Consider the following 17,514-nt stretch of genomic DNA (forward strand, 5'->3'; position numbering starts at 1 on the left):
TTCAATGACGTCAATGACGAATGGACGAAATGTATCTGATTGCAACATTTTCAACCTTTTTGTACTCAATTGTTACATTTTAAATTTTTTTGTATCAAAGTGATACATTTTCAAAACATTTTGTACTCCTTGTGTAATTTACCCTAATCCTCGCCGATACAGGACATCACGGATTCAATATCTCAAAATTATCCCTCTGCCTGATTTCTCCATCCTAATTGACATTTCTCAATCAGTAAAACTAACTACATTTTGCACTATATAAAGGCATATTAAAGCTAGAATAGTCAATTTGCGAACAATTGACAGAAAAAATATAAATAAAGTATTGCAATTAACCATTTGACAAATGACCAAACTAAAGAAAGTATAGTCAATTTGCGCATAAATTAGAAAATATAAATAATTGGCAAAAAAATAAACTATAAAGAAAGTATTACAATTAATCATTTGACAAATAACGAAATTAAAATTAGTTCAAAGACTAGAATTTATATCTGTACTATATCATAAAACTACCTACATTTTGCATCAAATAAGAGCATATTAAATAGAATTAGAATAGTCAATTTGCGCATAAATTAGAAAATATAAATAATTGACAAAAATAGAAAGTATTGCAATTAACCAATTGACAAATAACCACACTTAAAGAATTAGTTGAAAGAATAGAAATGCATAACTGTTATTGTACTATTTAAACTTACTTTAATTTTTAGTAAAAAATTATGGAAAAATATTGTTTGAAACTTGAAAGTAATAATAATTAAAAAATATTATTGATCTTAATAGAAAAACTGGTGTTTCAAAATAAAAAGAATTATAATATAAAAAGGAACATAAAAAGTATATTAAAATGAACTCGGACGTAAGCACCTCGTTTCAGCCCCAACTCGGTCAAATGATCCTTAAGCACATCATTGGTCAGAGAGCATAAGCAAGCATGAGAGCTTATAGAGGAAGAACCTCAGAAAACAGTCTTCGAGACATATCATATAAGTCTTTGAGTGTCCACTCTTGAGTATTCCTTTACTGGTGCCCCCTTTAAAAACAGTACGGCGTACTTAGCGATATTTTTCCTCAGGGATTGCATGAGCAAGTGGTTTTCAGAAAACAACATGCGATCCCTGGTGGTCTTATTTCAAAACCCTATCACCTGTATTTTTTAGTAAAAATGGCACCTTAATAGTCCATGATCGATAAAAGTTCAAAACCCTTTGATTACCGTATTTTATTCAATAGAAGAAGGGTTTCGTGACGAAGAAACCAATATTCTCACGTAGCGAGAAATATTAAGTTCGGGGTATTCTCAATCAAATAATTATTTTCCGAATTTGAAAATATTTTTCGGTGAATTTTCTCCGCCAAGATGTGCTTCAAATCTTTTAAAAGGGTGAAAATGAAGTTTTTTTAGAAGTTTAGGGGCTGAGGCGCTATTAGATCCGACCAGACTAGTCCAAATCGATCTAATTGAACTCAATTCCGTCTTCTAGAGAAAATAAGGAGCGCTACTGCAGAAATAACCCACACCAACAAATGGAGGCGGGATGGTACCTACGCCTAGCGCGCCGGACGCACTTGGTACTCGCCCCTAGCTAATCGTTCCATCCTTATCTAGATTGACAACTGGCGTCCTCCGGACCTCCGAAAATTCAAAAAATCTTTTGTTTTGACGCCATAGTTTTTTAAATTACAAATCAATTCCCGACCCCCTTTCTCTATAAATAAAGGGTTAATTTCAGAGTTAGAAAAGATTTTGGCTATTCAGGTGCTGGAATTCTGCCGAAATCAACCCAAAAATTCCAAACTTACATATATTATACCTATTCTAGCTAAACCAAGTAAGGAATTGACGAGTGTTTGCCCAGTTTTGGTCCCTTGAAGCTCGATTTGTCCGAAAGTTGCCCGAACAAGGTATATACTGGCCTTTAGCCTTTTACAGCCTCTGCTCGGCGTTGAATCCAAAGCTTTCTAGCTTGGATTTGACCCAATTAATCATTTATTCTTTCATTTCCCGAACATACATGTAAATATATAATGGAATACCGCTTCTTCTTTACCTTCTATTAATTTTTTAGATACATGCTAAGTTCGTAAGACAATGATCTTCAAGTGCTCGAAATCAGTCCCAATGTGACCTCTTGAGGCCGAGCTTGACCGAGGAAAAGAGGTCGGGATGGTTTTATGTTTGTTTATGTTTTTCTTGCTGTATAGTAGCTTGGTTATGTCGTATATATGTTAGTATATTCTTAAGTAATACACAAATATAAAAATCTATAATTATAAGAAGTGAAATAATAGAAACGGGGTAACCGGGGGGCCGACTAGGCTCCCCCGCCTCGTGGTCCAGTGACCTCGCTTGAGAGGGTCTTGGCCGGCGGAGGAGCCCCCTCTTCCGATCTGCGTATGCAGTACTTACGGACAAAAGAATTTTTCCTTTTCCCCTTCAGGCTCCTACCATTGGAGAAAATGAAATATATATATATATATATATATATATATATTTAAAAAACATGAAATGAAGCCATTTTGGAGCATAGATAATTAAAAAAATAGCGCCATCTAATTGCCACGTTAAACTTCTGTTATAAATGTTAACTAAGGTTTAGGCAAATTTGTGGGGAAAATAATTTAGGAGCAAATGTGGTGACAAGTGAATCATTCAATGATGACAATGACACCAAATTCTAGTTTTAGTATGAAGTCAATTAAAGTGCACGAATAACATTTTATATTTCAAGATGTCTTTTCAAGTTCTTGAGTTATATACATTTTTTTCATTTTTGAGGAAAGCCTGTTAAATTTGTGGCAAACAAAAATAAAAATAAATGCAAGCATTGTAATGTGCATAAATAACTTGGAGTAATTATAGATAATTTGTTGATTTTAATCCAATTAAAAAATATGACCAAAATCATTTAACCAATTAGGAAAAGATGACAAAAATAAGCAAGGTACAAATATCATTAGTGAATTAAATTTTTTGACTAATGAAACAAGCGATTAATCTGAGGGTTTTCAAATGACAATGTTTCATAAATGCTCGTCAACTTTTATGTATTGTGACGTAATAGACTGGCATGATGGCATGGGTGTGGCATGGCCTAGGGCCGGCACAATAAGGCTGCGCCTGGGCTAAGGTTTATCGGGCCGCCGGCCCCGCATAGAAAGATACCGTGATGGGCCGGGCCAGATGCATCGGGCCTGGCACGGCCTGATAGCCCGATGAGTGAAAAGGAAAAATAACATAATAATAAGAAAAAAAGCTGGAAAAAAAAAATTCAAGTTCTGCTGCGGCAGCGTCGGCCACTCACACCTCAAGCTCTCGGCTCTGCCTCCACGCCGACTATCCGACTCCTCTGCCATCTCCGACCCGACGCGACGCCTTCCGTTCCGACGCCGGTGCCGACATCACCTCTCCCTACAAGTCGGCTGCTCCTCAGTCCTCCGGAGTCCCTCCGTAGTTTCCCTGCTTGCGAGCCTCTATCCTCCGTCTCTCCCGAGGTCCGCCCGCTGCTCTGTCCTCTGTCTTTTGGCGGCCGCTGGGTGCTGCTCGTGCTTCTCTCGGCTCCCTCGGCCGTCCTCCGTCTTCTCCCCGACACTTGCTGAAAGTGTAAGAAGGTAAAGCACAAACTGCCCCTACCCCGACTGTCGTCTGTTGTTTGCTTGAAATGTCGCTGCTTTTGATCTCTGAAAGTAAAGCATTTAGATGGGTAGGTTATTCATCATCCCATTGTTCGCGCGCGGGTTCTTACAGAAGTTATTATTCATGGAATTTGTTTGATCATCTTGGTGTATGGACAGACCTATTTGAATTGAGTTCTTGGGATTGCTTTCCTCTGTATTCCTCTCAGTTTTTCGGAAAGCTAAAAAGATGAATCAATTCAAGACGTGCATTTTGGGTTTACTCGACTGGCTATTGTTTTTCCCGATTTTGTGGTTCGATGCGTGATTCCGAAGAGGAAATTTTCTGGGCATTTTCAGTTCATGTTGATTCTTTTCTTATCTGAAGCTCCCTTCTGCTGCTTATCTGCCGCTCCGCTTGCTCAGCTGCTGAGGTTATTGCCTGAATGAAGTGAAAGCGGTATTGAAAAATTCACCTTTATGGTTTTGTAATTGTAGATTTTTCTGGCTGAATTAAGAGTGGCATTAATCTGCAATTATTGCCTCATTGGGAGCAACTGCCTTGTGCCGTCACTTTGCTCCCATCCCTACACTTCGTTGTGCCTCTCAAACTGTACAGGGATTTTGCAATACTTATGAATGGCTTGGAGAGCTTTTGCAAGCAAGGTATGTCTGTCCTGTCTTAAGCTCAAAACCCTGCTTAAGCGTGAACTTGGTTTTGGTATCAATCTCATTACTTAATTAAACTTCAAGCATATTGTGTCAATCAATTTATCTCACTGGTTATTGGTGAACTTAGTTTAGATTGCTGCTATTCCTCACTATACTCTGTTTGCAACTATTTTTCACCCCTGTGCAGATGTATTGTATTCTCCTTCGAACGAAACGGCTTGAGTATGAGTTCTTTAGTTAATAAGTAGAAAGCAACTAGACTATCCTCTAACTATATGCCTGAAAGTGAATATCAACTGTTGATTCTGGAGGCCACTGGTGACCAGAAGGTTCATTTTCATTCCGAAGCTAAGGCAAATTGGGATTTATTTGTACATGGAAGTCATAAAGTAAATCTTTTTAAGACACGACAAGTTATATTATGGAAGAGATGCTAATTCTTAAACTGTGCGATATACTCTAATTAGTTCACATTGTCATGCAACCGATGCTTGACTTACTTGGATTTCGCAGGGTCTTCGGGCTAGGCATATATTATCACAAGGACATTCCACGGGACGAATATCTGCCTCTCATGTTGAACAAGTGGCAAGATCTGTCTCTGCTATAGACTCCTGTAAATCAGGTCAGCCTTGCATTATCTTGCATTTATAATACGACATCCTTAAGCGAAGTCACAAACTTTGAACAGAGTATTCCTTATTATCAATTTTCCTCTGGGACTTAGATATCAAATTATCTGTTCTTTTGGCTTTCGACACAAGCATATGAAGTTTACTTCCATTGATTAAAGTATGATTGTTGTAATTATCCCCAAGGAAAAAAAAAAAGATTCTTGTTCACCTGGCCATATATTCATATTATAGACATCAATTACACCTTTATTTTCTTAGCTTCTCTCTCTGTTTTAACTGTTTTAGGCTCTAGTTTTCACTTCTTTGCATTCTTTGGTCACCTTCATGCTGGTAGCATGGGAGAATTGTCACACTTGACATTTTCCCAAAAACAAAAAAAAAAACTATAACTTCTGTTGTTAGAGGGAGCACGAATACATAGTGCACAGCCTTGTGATGTTAGTTGCTTTAAGAAAATGCAGCCCCTCTGTTGACTTTAACACTTTGTTTGGATAGCATGTTATGGAAGGTTATGGAGGGGTGGGGTGGGATGGGTTATGGAGGGATGGGATGGGTGGGATATGAAGGGATTCTTTAATTCTCCATAACCTATGTTTGGATAAAGTTCATTAAAGGGTGGGCTGGGACGGTGAGAAAATTTAGAAAAGATCTTGACCATTGATTAATTTTATAATGTTATTTCAATGGTTGATCTTCTTATCCCTCCATAACACCCCAAATTGGTGGGATTAAAATATAAAGGTTATGAAGGGATATGGTGGGATTAGTTATCCCTCCTTAACCATCCGCCTCTTAAAAATTTTAAAAGCCAAACATGGGTTATTAGAATCCCTCCATAACCCATCCCTTCATAACCCTCCATGAACCTCAATCCAAACAAGGTATAAGAGCTTGTTTGGATTGTGGGTTAAGAGGGATTAAGGAGGGTTATTATACAAATTATATAATTACCCTCCATAACGCAGCCCTCCATGACCCTTGATAACCGTCAATCCAAACAAGCTGTAAAGAGAGGAAGGGGCAGACAAGGAGTACACAAAATGGAAGTTTGAATTATGTGGATGTCGTGATGATCCTATTACTTAAATATTTTGTTGCAGATCACTCTGTCATCTCAGTTCTCCAAAGGGCTGCATGTGGCAAGGTCCTGCAGGAACAGCACTCATTCCGGTAATTTGATAATTCTTTTACTAAGACAATGTTCTTCATAAGTAGCACGATCAGCTAAACTTATAAGGTTTTGAATACAGAACTTTTGGGAACTCATCAAATAATGTGGTCAGATTTAATTTTTGGAGAATTTTGTTGACGAAGGTGCTGATTAATATGAAATGCACTTACTAAGAGTGTTAAGTTGTTTACATGCAGAAACATGTAAGAATCTTTTTTCTTTTTTTTTCCCTTATTATTTAGGTGTTTCCATACAAGTCCATGTCTGCAAGCGAGACAGAGAAGTGATGAGCCATTGGGCTTGAAAACTGGCAAGAAAGGAAAATATGTGAAGAGGGAGACCCGGACCCAGCCGCCTGTTGAAGCTCCTTATGTGCCATCCAAGCGAAAGACATCAGCTAAAGCCTCTCAAGATAAAACAATTGACATTTTTGAAGGCATGACCATTCTGGAGCTAGCTAAGCGTACTGGAGCATCAATTTCTTCACTGCAAGATATACTCGTGAATGTTGGGGAGAAGGTTGAATCAGAGTTTGTTCCTCTCAGCATTGATATTGCCGAACTTGTCGCTATGGTATGCTTCCAACCTTGAAAAGTAGCTTCCATCTTTTCACTTGAGCATCGCATTTTTATCTGAGTAGGTATGTTGATTAATGGAGGAACAAAAAAATACGATTGGGGGCAAGAGGTGGAAATATAGGAATGGGATTGTGAAATGATAAAGCCCATTGCTAGGAGATCATTTAGATTGCTTATCTTCTACTTGTTATGGTGTCACTTTTAAACCTAATAGCAAAATCTTACCTTCAGTGGCTTTGAGTAAGATCCGATTTGTACTTCCCTTCAGTTTTTTTCTCTTTTTATGATGATTATCACAGTTCTGAGGTGGATTCCTAGGACTTCATTTACTGTATCATGCCCATTACACTGTTGTGTTAGTAATCGCAAAGGTTGTGCATGGGATAGATATGTATTTGTAGATATGACGGACTCACTATGATGTTATTGTGGTCCCTTATTTGGATACCTTTTGCCTCATTTGTATCTGTAGGGGTTGGTATCCTATTTGATGCCTTTTCCATTTAATCTCTTCCGTATAATCCCCAAAAAAATTGTTGCAGGAAGTGGAGGTCAATGTTCGGAGACTTCACTCTAAAGAAGGTTCAGAAATCGTTCCTCGGCCTCCTGTTGTGACAGTCATGGGCCACGTCGACCATGGAAAAACTTCCCTTTTGGATGCCCTTCGTCAGACTTCTGTAGCTGCTCGAGAGGCTGGAGGCATTACACAACATGTTGGAGCCTTCGTGGTGGGGATGCCCTCTGGGGCATCAATAACATTCCTTGACACTCCAGGTCATGCCGCTTTTAGTGCAATGCGAGCGAGAGGGGCAGCAGTTACAGACATAGTTGTGTTAGTAGTTGCTGCTGATGATGGAGTCATGCCCCAGACACGAGAAGCCATGGCCCATGCAAAACTGGCCAATGTGCCTATTGTTGTTGCGATCAATAAGTGTGACAAACCAGCGGCTGATCCTGAGCGTGTCAAGCTCCAGCTCGCCTCTGAGGGGTTGCTGTTGGAGGAGATGGGTGGGGATGTTCAGGTGGTGGAGGTGTCAGCGATGGCAAAGACTGGGCTGGACAAATTGGAAGAGGCATTGCTTCTTCAGGCCGAGATCATGGACCTGAAAGCCCGTGTCGATGGGTCGGCCCAAGCTTATGTTGTGGAGGCAAGACTTGATCGGGGCCGGGGTCCATTGGCCACTGCTATAGTGAAGGCGGGCACTTTGCTGTGTGGGCAGCATGTGGTTGTGGGCTCAGAGTGGGGCCGAATAAGGGCTATCAGAGATATGGTAGGGAAGATGACTGATAGAGCGACTCCTGCAATGCCAGTTGAGATTGAAGGGCTGAGGGGGCTTCCAATGGCTGGCGATGATATTGTTGTTGTTGAATCAGAGGAACGCGCCAGGATGCTCAGCTCAGGGCGAAAGAGAAAGTTTGAGAAGGACAGGCTGAGGAAGATCAGTGAGGGAAGCCCAGCAACTTCAGAGACATTGTCAGAAGAAGAAGGGTTTGAGAGAGTTGAAATGTCAATAATTGTGAAAGCAGATGTACAGGGCACGGTGCAAGCTGTTACAGATGCATTGAAGAGTTTGAATAGCCCTCAGGTATGCAAGATCACCATGGATGCCTTTTTGTTGTCATAATACATCTCTGTCGTTGAGTGTAAGCAATTTTATAGACTTGGTATGATTTCTCAAATCGTTACTCACTCTTTTCCTCATCAACTGGACGATCAGGTTTTCGTGAATGTGGTCCACGTAGGTGTGGGGCCTATATCCCAGTCTGACATGGATCTAGCACAGGCCTGTGGTGCATGTATTGTCGGATTCAATGTAAAGAGTCCAACAAGTGCTGTTGCTCAGGCAGCAACAAGAGCAAGCATTAAGGTAATCTTAGTTAGCTTTTAGCAGTTGACGTACTGAAAATTCATGCGCAAAATTTCAATCTTTTTCGTGGCTTTGTTTCGCGCTCTGGATATCTTTTTGCCGTAAGTTTCAGAATCTGAATGACCATAAGATCTGACCGAGCTATCGGTTCAGTTTCCTGTTCTGTCTTTGCATCTGTAAATCCTTTCGTCCCGGAAATGCTTCTTCTGCCTGAGAAAGTTTCTATTTCATCTAATTATTTTATTCTATTTTGTTAGATAAAAATGCACCGTGTGATCTACCATCTCTTGGAGGATATCGGCAATCTGATAGTTGAGCAGGCCCCAGGAATTGCCGAGACCCAAGTAGCAGGAGAAGCCCAGGTGCTTAACATCTTTGAACTCAAAGGACGGAGCAAATCAAAGGGAGATGACGTGCGGATTGCGGGTTGCCGAGTCATAGATGGCCATGTGGTGAAGTCTTCGACTATGAGGCTCCTGAGGAGCGGAGAGGTCATGTTTGAGGGATCCTGCATCTCACTCAAGCGAGAGAAGCAGGATGTGGACATGGTGCCGAAGGGGAACGAGTGCGGGCTCGTGATTCGAGACTGGGACGATTTTCAAGTTGGGGACGTCATCCAGTGCTTGGAGCAGGTGATAAGGAAGCCCAAGTTTATCTCCTCGGAGAGTGGGGCCGTTCGGATCGAGTGTTGACACAGCACCACGAGGTAATTTATTTGTTGTGCTGATAAGGCATTTCGTCTGATACAATGACAGAAGTGTCATTTTTTTGCAGCTCTCCGCTTAGATTTTTTCTAGCACACATATGATGGTTGACTATACTGAGCTGTGTAAATCTGTCAATTTTGGGGGACTTGGAGTTATAGAGTGTTGTCATACGAAGGGAAAAGCACTGCAATCTCTTGAATAATTCTTCGATGAACTCGGGACGCACACTGCCTCTCCAAAACGGGTGACAATTGTAATTGCCAGGGAGGTTTTTATGCAAACAAGTTTAGGAGTGGTCAATGGTATACTGAAGCAGGCGAACTGTGCAGTGCCACAGCCTCTTTTATTGAGACTTCATGTTTCGTCTCCGTCTCCGTCTACTTCTCGGACATTTCGTCCGGTTGAATTCTGCCATCGAAATCTTATGCTAGTCTTTGTTAAGTCCCAATTTCCAACATTTATGTGAAAGCACTTCATGTCCAAAGAGACGTGTTGGGCTAAGTTTTGCCAATGACAACTTCAAATTCAAATGGTCCATGTCCAATGAAGTCATGGGTATGTATATATTTGCTTTAATTCTTTTTTCTGTTTGTAAATGTAATATATTCTAATTGTCCCTATGCAAAATAAATAAAGAAATAGATAAATAAATAAAATGTAATGTTATTGCTGTAGGTCCATACAATTTTGACAGTCACGGTATTCTAAATCACTCGAGTTTGACTTCATTATTTTGATAATTGAGTTCGAGTTCGTTCATCTTCGTTTCAAATGACCTTCGGAATGTGAGATCAGCTCAAGTTTGTCAAATATGCCTTTTGCTAAGTTCGAACCTAGAGGACGAGACTTGATCGAGCTCAACTGGAGTTGCATATCCAAATCCTGCAGAGCCGAGACTGGAACCGATAACATTGTTGCTGGAGGGAACGATCAGCCTGATGACCCCCGGGAAGACTTGCCCACTGGCGCCCTTGCCTCTTGTAAGGGCTGGTTTTAGTCTTTTAGATTTTTAACTAACATATGTACACCAACACTTCGTTCCCGGTTTATTCAATAAACACGAGTTCGTTTCACTATACAACAATGGATTATGAAGATTTGTGTTTTAACAAAATCTTTAGTTTCCATAAGTTCCGTCGTTCCGATCACTTCTCAATTAGCGATTAGGTTCCAATCTGAATGCCGTGGAAGTCGTTCTCTTGATCTTAGAACGAAGATGTTCCCTTCCTTTTCTACAGCTAATTAGTCGAAGCGTTTTCCTTATAATCCCATCGTATATAATGGACATGTAATTAACAGTGAACATGCACCATTAATATTATTATTTTTTTTCTTTTTGATAATTGAGCTGAAATACTGAGCATTAACGCTGGCTCCCGGCGATCTCCAGCGGCAAGGCCTGGCAGCAACAGTGCTTCGAGTCGACACAGGCACCATCCATGCTCAAGCCATACTTTTGAAGGCATCTTTGAACACATACGAAATTTGAGCAGTCAGAGATTGGAAGAATCGGGAGTCCGCATTTCGTTGCCTCTCCATGCATAGTACCTATGATTAAAAAATTAATAATAAAAGGATTTAAAATAATTTGTTGAATTGAATTACTCGGGACTTATTTGGCTTTCGAATACTGGATGGACACAAAAAAAAAATAAAGAATTTAAAAGCCAACTAAGTAATTAGTTAACTTGATTATTGCTGTTGTAAAATAGTAAAATATAAATGAATAAAGGAATAATAGCGCCATATAGCCTAACGTTTGAAGGAATTTTTAGTTCTACCCCAAACTTGATTTTTTACTTGAGATATCCCAACGTTGACATATTGGTTTCAAATCTATCCCGACGCTAACTTTCTGTCCAAAATTGACGGAATTGCACACGTGGCACGTTAATTTTGTAACAAGTGTCGGGATAGATGTGACATTAACATGCCACGTGTGCAATTCCGTCAATTTTGGACGGAAAGTTAGCTTCGGGATAGATTTGAAACCAACACGTCAACGTTGGGATATTTCAGGTAAAAAATCAAGTTTGGATTAGAACTAAGAATTCATTCAAACGTTAGACTATATGGAGCTATTAACCCAATGAATAAATAAATCATACCGCATGAGACAAGAAGCATTACAGCTGCAAATGAAAGAGAAAAGGCTGAGGTGATCTTCATATTTTCGATCAAGATCACAATTGTACTGACACGGATGTTTTAATTATAAAATTTGACTAGATGATGTATATATGCACAGATGTACAAATATATATATATATATATACACACATATAATAATAAATTTTCTAATAGATAGTCTCTCATTTATGGTCTTTCCTTATATATAAATATGAGAAATCTCTTAGAAAATCTATTAGGGAGAAAATCTTGCAAATTACTGATTTAATCATATCATATCACGTCATGTAACGTAAAAAAAATATAAACAAAATGGTAACAAATAAATGAAAAGCTTATTAGCACGGGGATATTGGACCATGAATTTGTGTTGTATAAGAACTTTTTATTTTTTTAATTTTGAGAGAGATTATTTTAATTTTCATTACTTGTACGTCTTAATTTTGTTTTCAGATTTCTAATTATTTCAATTTTATCAACAATCCCAATACTTTCCTATTTTTTACTTTCTTATCATGAAATCAAACCATCATTTTGCATAATTTTATGTCTACTTAAGTACATTTAATACATTTGAAAGAGAGCTTTCCTTTTAACTCTATAATTAAAACTTCCTGAATTAATTTGTTTCTTAATTTTTTAATTATTCCAATTTTATCAATAATTTTAAAAATATTCTCTTTATACTTTCTTTAACGAGAGCACGTATTCATTTTTCTTTTGGGACTAGGTGGGCGGCTATTTTCATCCTAATAATTGACTAATGTACCCTTTTTATAAGTGAGCGGAAATATATACTTAAATCAATAATCTTAATTTAAGCTAATCTTCATTAAATTGCTTGCAGTGGCTATTAGTAAAACTATTCGCCAAATTTACCTTACTTTACCGTAATTAGTGTCATCCCCTCCTTTCTTTCCTCCTCTCTCTGTTTTTGCAATCTTTGTCCATCTTCTTCATTTTCTTTTTTCTTTTTTTTTTAAGAAAAATTTCCCTTCTAGAACACATAACTATAATAAAACTAAAAAAAACTTTTTTTTACGAGGTCAATGGGTATAGTACAATAAAATAAAAATTCTAAATATCTAATAAAAGGACACAAGTAGTCACACATGAATATTATACTGCGGACCTCTTGATCACCAAATGAAGGCCTAAGCTATTGTACTACACCTTCTTCAATAAAAAAATATTTTTCTGTGTGAATCCTAGTATCGAGAAACTCAATGGGCCTCTACTAATCCAATCAAGCCGGGTCGGTCCACTAAGGAGTAAATCTCTCCCATCGTCAATTTTCTCCATTTATAACACTCGAAACTCGAGACCTTACTTAAGCGAAAAAAGCACAGAACCGTTTAGATTAACTCACTTCGGCAAAAATCTTATTCTTTTCAAGCAAAATTTACAATAATTCGATGTTTAAAAGTTACATATTTTACATTAGAATTTCCTTCTAAGTAAAAATTAAATAATTAATTATAATCCTAATCGAAATTTTCTCATACTTTGAAATAATCAAATAAAGAATTTCTTTCTAAGCAGAAAATATATAGTCTCATCCATTTTGTCGATGTCATTGATAGATACTTTATTTATTCTATTAAAAAAATTCCCTACCTATAGATTAAGAATGGCAATGGGGCAGATTGGCACGCATAGTTCAGCTACCATCCCACGCCGTGCTCACAAGTACCCGTACCAATCCGCCCCGCACTCATGCACAAGTAGAGGGTAGAATAGCAAGCTTACACCGTCTTGGGTGCACGGGTATCCACTTCGCCCCGGCCCGCCTTGCCCTGAAAGGGAGCATAGGAGGCGGAGTTGCAGCCACGCACGGGAACATAGATTACAGAGAGAGGGAGAGTGTGTGTAGGTTGTGGACTATGGTGTGGAGGCTAACTTGTGGTTGCGGAGAAAGCTTCGAACTTGCAGCCACACGTGAGAGCAGAGACTTTGGATTGCAAAGAAAGCTAGGACTGTGGTGTGGAGGCTATGGCGTCAGACCCGGAGGCGGAGTCGCCAGGCAAGACAACGCACAGAGCTGCGTAGGAAGGTAGTTACTGAGTCAACAGTCGTCGAGGTGGTTCAACGAAGGAAAGGGCCGAAGGGGTCAATGGTTCGCCTATTTGACTGTCTGTGCTAATGAGTTTCTACGGTTACTAGGTTAGAGTGATTAGTTGCAGCAGGAAAGGAGGAAAAGATTAAAGAAATATTTTATTATTTTACATTATATATTTTAAATATTTGCATAGGTCTAAATGGGGAGCGGCATCTCCGATCCGCCCCGCCCCACGTGCAGGTAGCTCAAATCAGTTCCATCTCTGTCGCGTTTTAGCCTTGGGGCTAATTGGTGCGGGTCTAAATGGAGCGAGTCTAAATGGGGCGGGCAGTCGATGCCCGGGGATCAGGGCAAAAATTGCCATCCCGACTATATATATAGTCCTTAGATTTTTAATTTTTTTTCAATTTTATCCAAAATTATTTAGGATACATCACAAAGTACACCCCAAAAACCTATCAAACCCTTGGATGTGTGACTTCATTTTGGCTCACCTTCGCTCGCCCTATTGTGCCTCTAGTGAGCCCAACTTTAAGTGACCAAGGATTGCAGAAGACCGTCCACAACGAGGCAAGATATTACTTAGCTGCTATTTGAGGTACGCCTTTGACTTTATAGAAAAGATTTAAAAGATTGATCTAATAAAATGTCTGATCGGAGAAGGCTCACCATTAAAGATACTTTGCTCTGTGTGGTATTGGAGATAGTGCTTTGGGTCACTCTTTATAATGAGTTTCTTGATTTTTTGGTTCGACTTTGGCACTGATGGATGCATTTTTTTTTTCTCTCTTTTATGTGAGACATGGGAGCAATTAAATAGACCGATGACATTTGGAGCAACTAATTAACGCACACCTTAATTTATCCAGCAAAACAAAAAAGCACACCTTAATTCGCTACATTATACCGATTTATTTAATAATTTTTATCAATAATGTACATTATCTCGCGTTCGGGATTTTCATATGAGATAATTGAAAGTTGTACGAATTGTATTAATAATTGTATTTTGCTTTTAATTAATTTATGGAGGATCCTTTTAATATTTCTGTCTGTATAAATTTTCTCCTGCACATCTTGTCTCATACTCCCCCCCTTTTTTTTTTTTAATAATGAATGAATTTCCATTACTTACTTTCGAGAGGTCGAGGGGCAAAAAAATAAAAAACAACATCGAAGAGGCTGAACCTGAGCAATGACATGTTCTCCTCCGGTTCGGTCCTCTGGCGCGCTTGCCAGGTCAGCAATCCTAGCCGTCGATGACAGTCCAAATCGACGTCCAAGATCGTTCCAGCGCCCATGATCCCTTGCCACATCATCGATCCGCTTCAAAACCCATCGTTGCCGTCGAATAGGAACTTAATCCAACGGCAGACACGAACCGCCATCTCCCTCCAGAAATTCAAATCGGACTTATAAACGCACCTCCACTTCTTTCTTCCTACTCGTACTAACCGGAACCCTAATCATTTCATCGCCGTGACCGGGAGCTTAACCCTCTTCGTTTCAACCGTCGATTTTATCATACCAATGGCTCGTACCAAGCAAACCGCTCGCAAGTCCACCGGCGGCAAGGCCCCGAGGAAGCAGCTCGCCACCAAGGCAGCCCGCAAGTCAGCTCCGGCGACCGGTGGCGTGAAGAAGCCCCACCGCTTCCGTCCCGGAACCGTCGCCCTCCGCGAGATCCGGAAGTACCAGAAGAGCACGGAGCTCCTGATTCGCAAGCTGCCCTTCCAGAGGCTCGTCCGTGAGATCGCGCAGGACTTCAAGACCGACCTGAGGTTCCAGAGCTCTGCCGTGGCCGCTCTCCAGGAGGCCGCTGAGGCCTACCTCGTTGGGCTCTTCGAAGACACCAACCTCTGTGCGATTCACGCGAAGAGGGTCACCATCATGCCCAAGGACATCCAGCTTGCGAGGAGGATTCGGGGCGAGAGGGCTTGATCTTAGTTGCTTGCTAGGGCTTGCAACGCGAACTCTGTAAATTTGTTAGCTTTGAATCTTTTTATGAATTGCATAGCTGCAGATTCCGTAGCAGCGGGAGATCGAGATCTCAATGCATTCTCTGTTGACTAAGGTGCTTTGCTCACTTGTGATAGTTCAAACGAAGCTGTTGAACATTTGTTGATTTCATTTACTTTCGCTGGGAAAAATTGAAACCTTGATCTTGGCACGATCCCAACATCTCCGATGTCTGCAAAGAACTGCTTTTGTTGGCAAATGCAGCATACCCTTGATTCTATCTTCTATTGTCTTTTATACCATTGACTTGGTCAGGGAGGAAATTTGACCCATCCACTTCTTCCTTTTTTTAGTGTTGGAGTTGACTGGTCAAAAATGGCGTCGTTTGTCTTCATGTTTCTTAATTTCTTCTAAGTTCCCGAAGTCTGTCAATTTGCAGGATTTATGGATATATCATGTATTGGTTATTGTCAGAGTTTGGTCATCCGGATAGTTGGATGGGAGACTTTACATTACAAGATGAGTACTCATCACTCATCTTTTCGAGCATCAGATCAAGAAGGGTTCGAAAACCAAAAGCTCTCCATGGAACTCAACCATGGCGAAAAGTCGGAAGATCTGTTCCGAGCTCAGTCCCACATCTACCACCATATCTTCAACTTTATAGATTCCATGTCCCTCAAATGTGCAGTCCGACTAGGCATTGCTGATGTTATCCATTCCCACGAGAGACCCATCACCCTCCCGGAGCTTGCCAAGGCCCTCTCTATCCATCCCTCGAGAACTGCCTCCTTAGGCCGCCTCATGCGGGCCCTTGTCCACTCGGGCATCTTTGCTGTAACAGAAGTTGCCCAAGCCAAACAGCCTATGCACTGACACCCTCTTCTAAGTTGCTTGTTAAAGGTAATCTGACCTGCCTGTCGCCTTTTGTTCTGGCCATGGTGGACCCGGCCTTAGTAGGGCCTTGGCACTGCCTGGGAGACTGGTTCACTGAAACTAGCAGTAGTAATAACAGCAATAGTGACAGTAACAGTAACAGCAAGCAGAGCCCGAGCACCCCGTTTGAGGCTGCTCACGGAGTGGACCTATGGGGATACGAGAGGCAGGATCCATCATTCAACAACACATTCAATCTGGCAATGGCAAGTGATTCTGGGATGATGAATTTGGTCATCGGGGAGTGCCGAGAGGTCTTTGAAGGGCTGCGGTCGTTGGTTGATGTCGGTGGTGGGACTGGAACAGTGGCAAGGATAATCACCAGGGCATTCCCAGGGCTTAAGTGCACGGTGCTCGATCTGCCTCATGTCGTGGAAGGGCTGGAAAATTGTGAGAGTTTGAAGTTTGTTGGTGGGGACATGTTTGAAGCTGTCCCTTCTGCTGATGCTGTTCTACTAAAGGTTGTGTCATCTGCCTCTACCTCTGAAATTTGCTCTGTCTATTATGTATTTATGATCTCTTTACGCTAAGGAAAAAAAAAACGTAGATTTATAAACTTATTTGAGAATTGAAAGCAACCTTTGCATCAGTTTGAACAATTACGATTGTATTAAAGACAAATTTGGAGAGATAATATGTACTCTGACATCTAAGATAGCAATCCAACCGATGTTTCATTAGAATCAGATTCTCATGATTATGATATATGCACAGCTAATGTTACATGCGTGGCGCGATGAGGACTGTGTGAAGGTACTCAAGAAATGCAGGGAGGCCATTGGAGGCAGAAACGGGAAGGGGAAGGTAATAATAATAGACATAGTGATAAGTGACAATGATGACGGAGAATCAACCAGCACGAAGCTCTACTTCGATCTGTTGATGATGACAGTGGCCAGAGGAAGAGAGAGGACTGAGAAAGAATGGGAGCAAAACTTCCTAGAGGCAGGGTTTAGACGCTTCAAGATCAGACCGACATTCGGATTGAGGTCCCTTATTGAGGTTTATCCTTGAAAAGAAAATATTGGGCATCTTGTATTGTGGATTTGCCTCATTGGGAAATGTGAATGTCAGTCCATGTGTAGGTCTGATTTGATTTCAAGCAAGCTGTTTGTAATAATATTGTCATGCTGTTGATCATTTTTCTTAATCAGACATCATGTGTTCCAATTGCA

General features: G+C 40.3%; 2 protein-coding genes and 1 pseudogene across 5 annotated transcripts; all 3 read left to right on the forward strand.

The window, feature by feature from the left end:
* Nucleotides 1-1,750: 1,750 nt before the first annotated feature.
* LOC116202990 (translation initiation factor IF-2) lies at nucleotides 1,751-9,836 on the forward strand. 4 transcript variants are annotated; one of them, XM_031534626.1, is made up of 9 exons: nucleotides 1,751-3,621; nucleotides 4,013-4,084; nucleotides 4,244-4,290; nucleotides 4,810-4,921; nucleotides 6,032-6,101; nucleotides 6,345-6,675; nucleotides 7,223-8,266; nucleotides 8,399-8,548; nucleotides 8,806-9,836. In XM_031534626.1, the coding sequence occupies exons 3-9, from the start codon at nucleotides 4,264-4,266 to the stop codon at nucleotides 9,238-9,240; spliced, it is 2,169 nt and encodes a 722-aa protein (XP_031390486.1). In that variant the 5' UTR covers nucleotides 1,751-3,621; nucleotides 4,013-4,084; nucleotides 4,244-4,263; the 3' UTR covers nucleotides 9,241-9,836. The 4 variants fall into 4 exon arrangements, with proteins under 4 accessions (XP_031390486.1, XP_031390483.1, XP_031390484.1 ...); XM_031534625.1 differs by having other exon boundaries at nucleotides 1,752-3,621; nucleotides 4,013-4,290; nucleotides 8,806-9,254; nucleotides 9,323-9,836; XM_031534623.1 differs by having other exon boundaries at nucleotides 4,013-4,290.
* A 5,058-nt stretch (nucleotides 9,837-14,894) lies between these two features.
* LOC116202993 (histone H3.2) lies at nucleotides 14,895-15,681 on the forward strand. The gene has a single exon (XM_031534627.1). It carries the CDS (start codon nucleotides 14,975-14,977, stop codon nucleotides 15,383-15,385), a length of 411 nt encoding a protein of 136 aa, XP_031390487.1. The 5' UTR covers nucleotides 14,895-14,974; the 3' UTR covers nucleotides 15,386-15,681.
* LOC116202991 lies at nucleotides 15,377-17,514 on the forward strand (annotated as a pseudogene).

The sequence above is a fragment of the Punica granatum genome, chromosome 4, assembly GCF_007655135.1.
Source record: "Punica granatum isolate Tunisia-2019 chromosome 4, ASM765513v2, whole genome shotgun sequence".
In the NCBI taxonomy this organism is placed as follows: domain Eukaryota; kingdom Viridiplantae; phylum Streptophyta; class Magnoliopsida; order Myrtales; family Lythraceae; genus Punica; species Punica granatum.

Coding starts and splice junctions, on each gene's coding strand:
- LOC116202990 (XM_031534623.1), top strand. CDS start 4,264: ATGGCTTGGAGAGCTTTTGCAAGCAAG. Junction 4,291..4,809: donor GGAGAGCTTTTGCAAGCAAG/GTATGTCTGTCC, acceptor TGGATTTCGCAG/GGTCTTCGGGCTAGGCATAT. Junction 6,102..6,344: donor CAGGAACAGCACTCATTCCG/GTAATTTGATAA, acceptor CTTATTATTTAG/GTGTTTCCATACAAGTCCAT.
- LOC116202993 (XM_031534627.1), top strand. CDS start 14,975: ATGGCTCGTACCAAGCAAACCGCTCGCAAGTCCACCGGCGGCAAGGCC.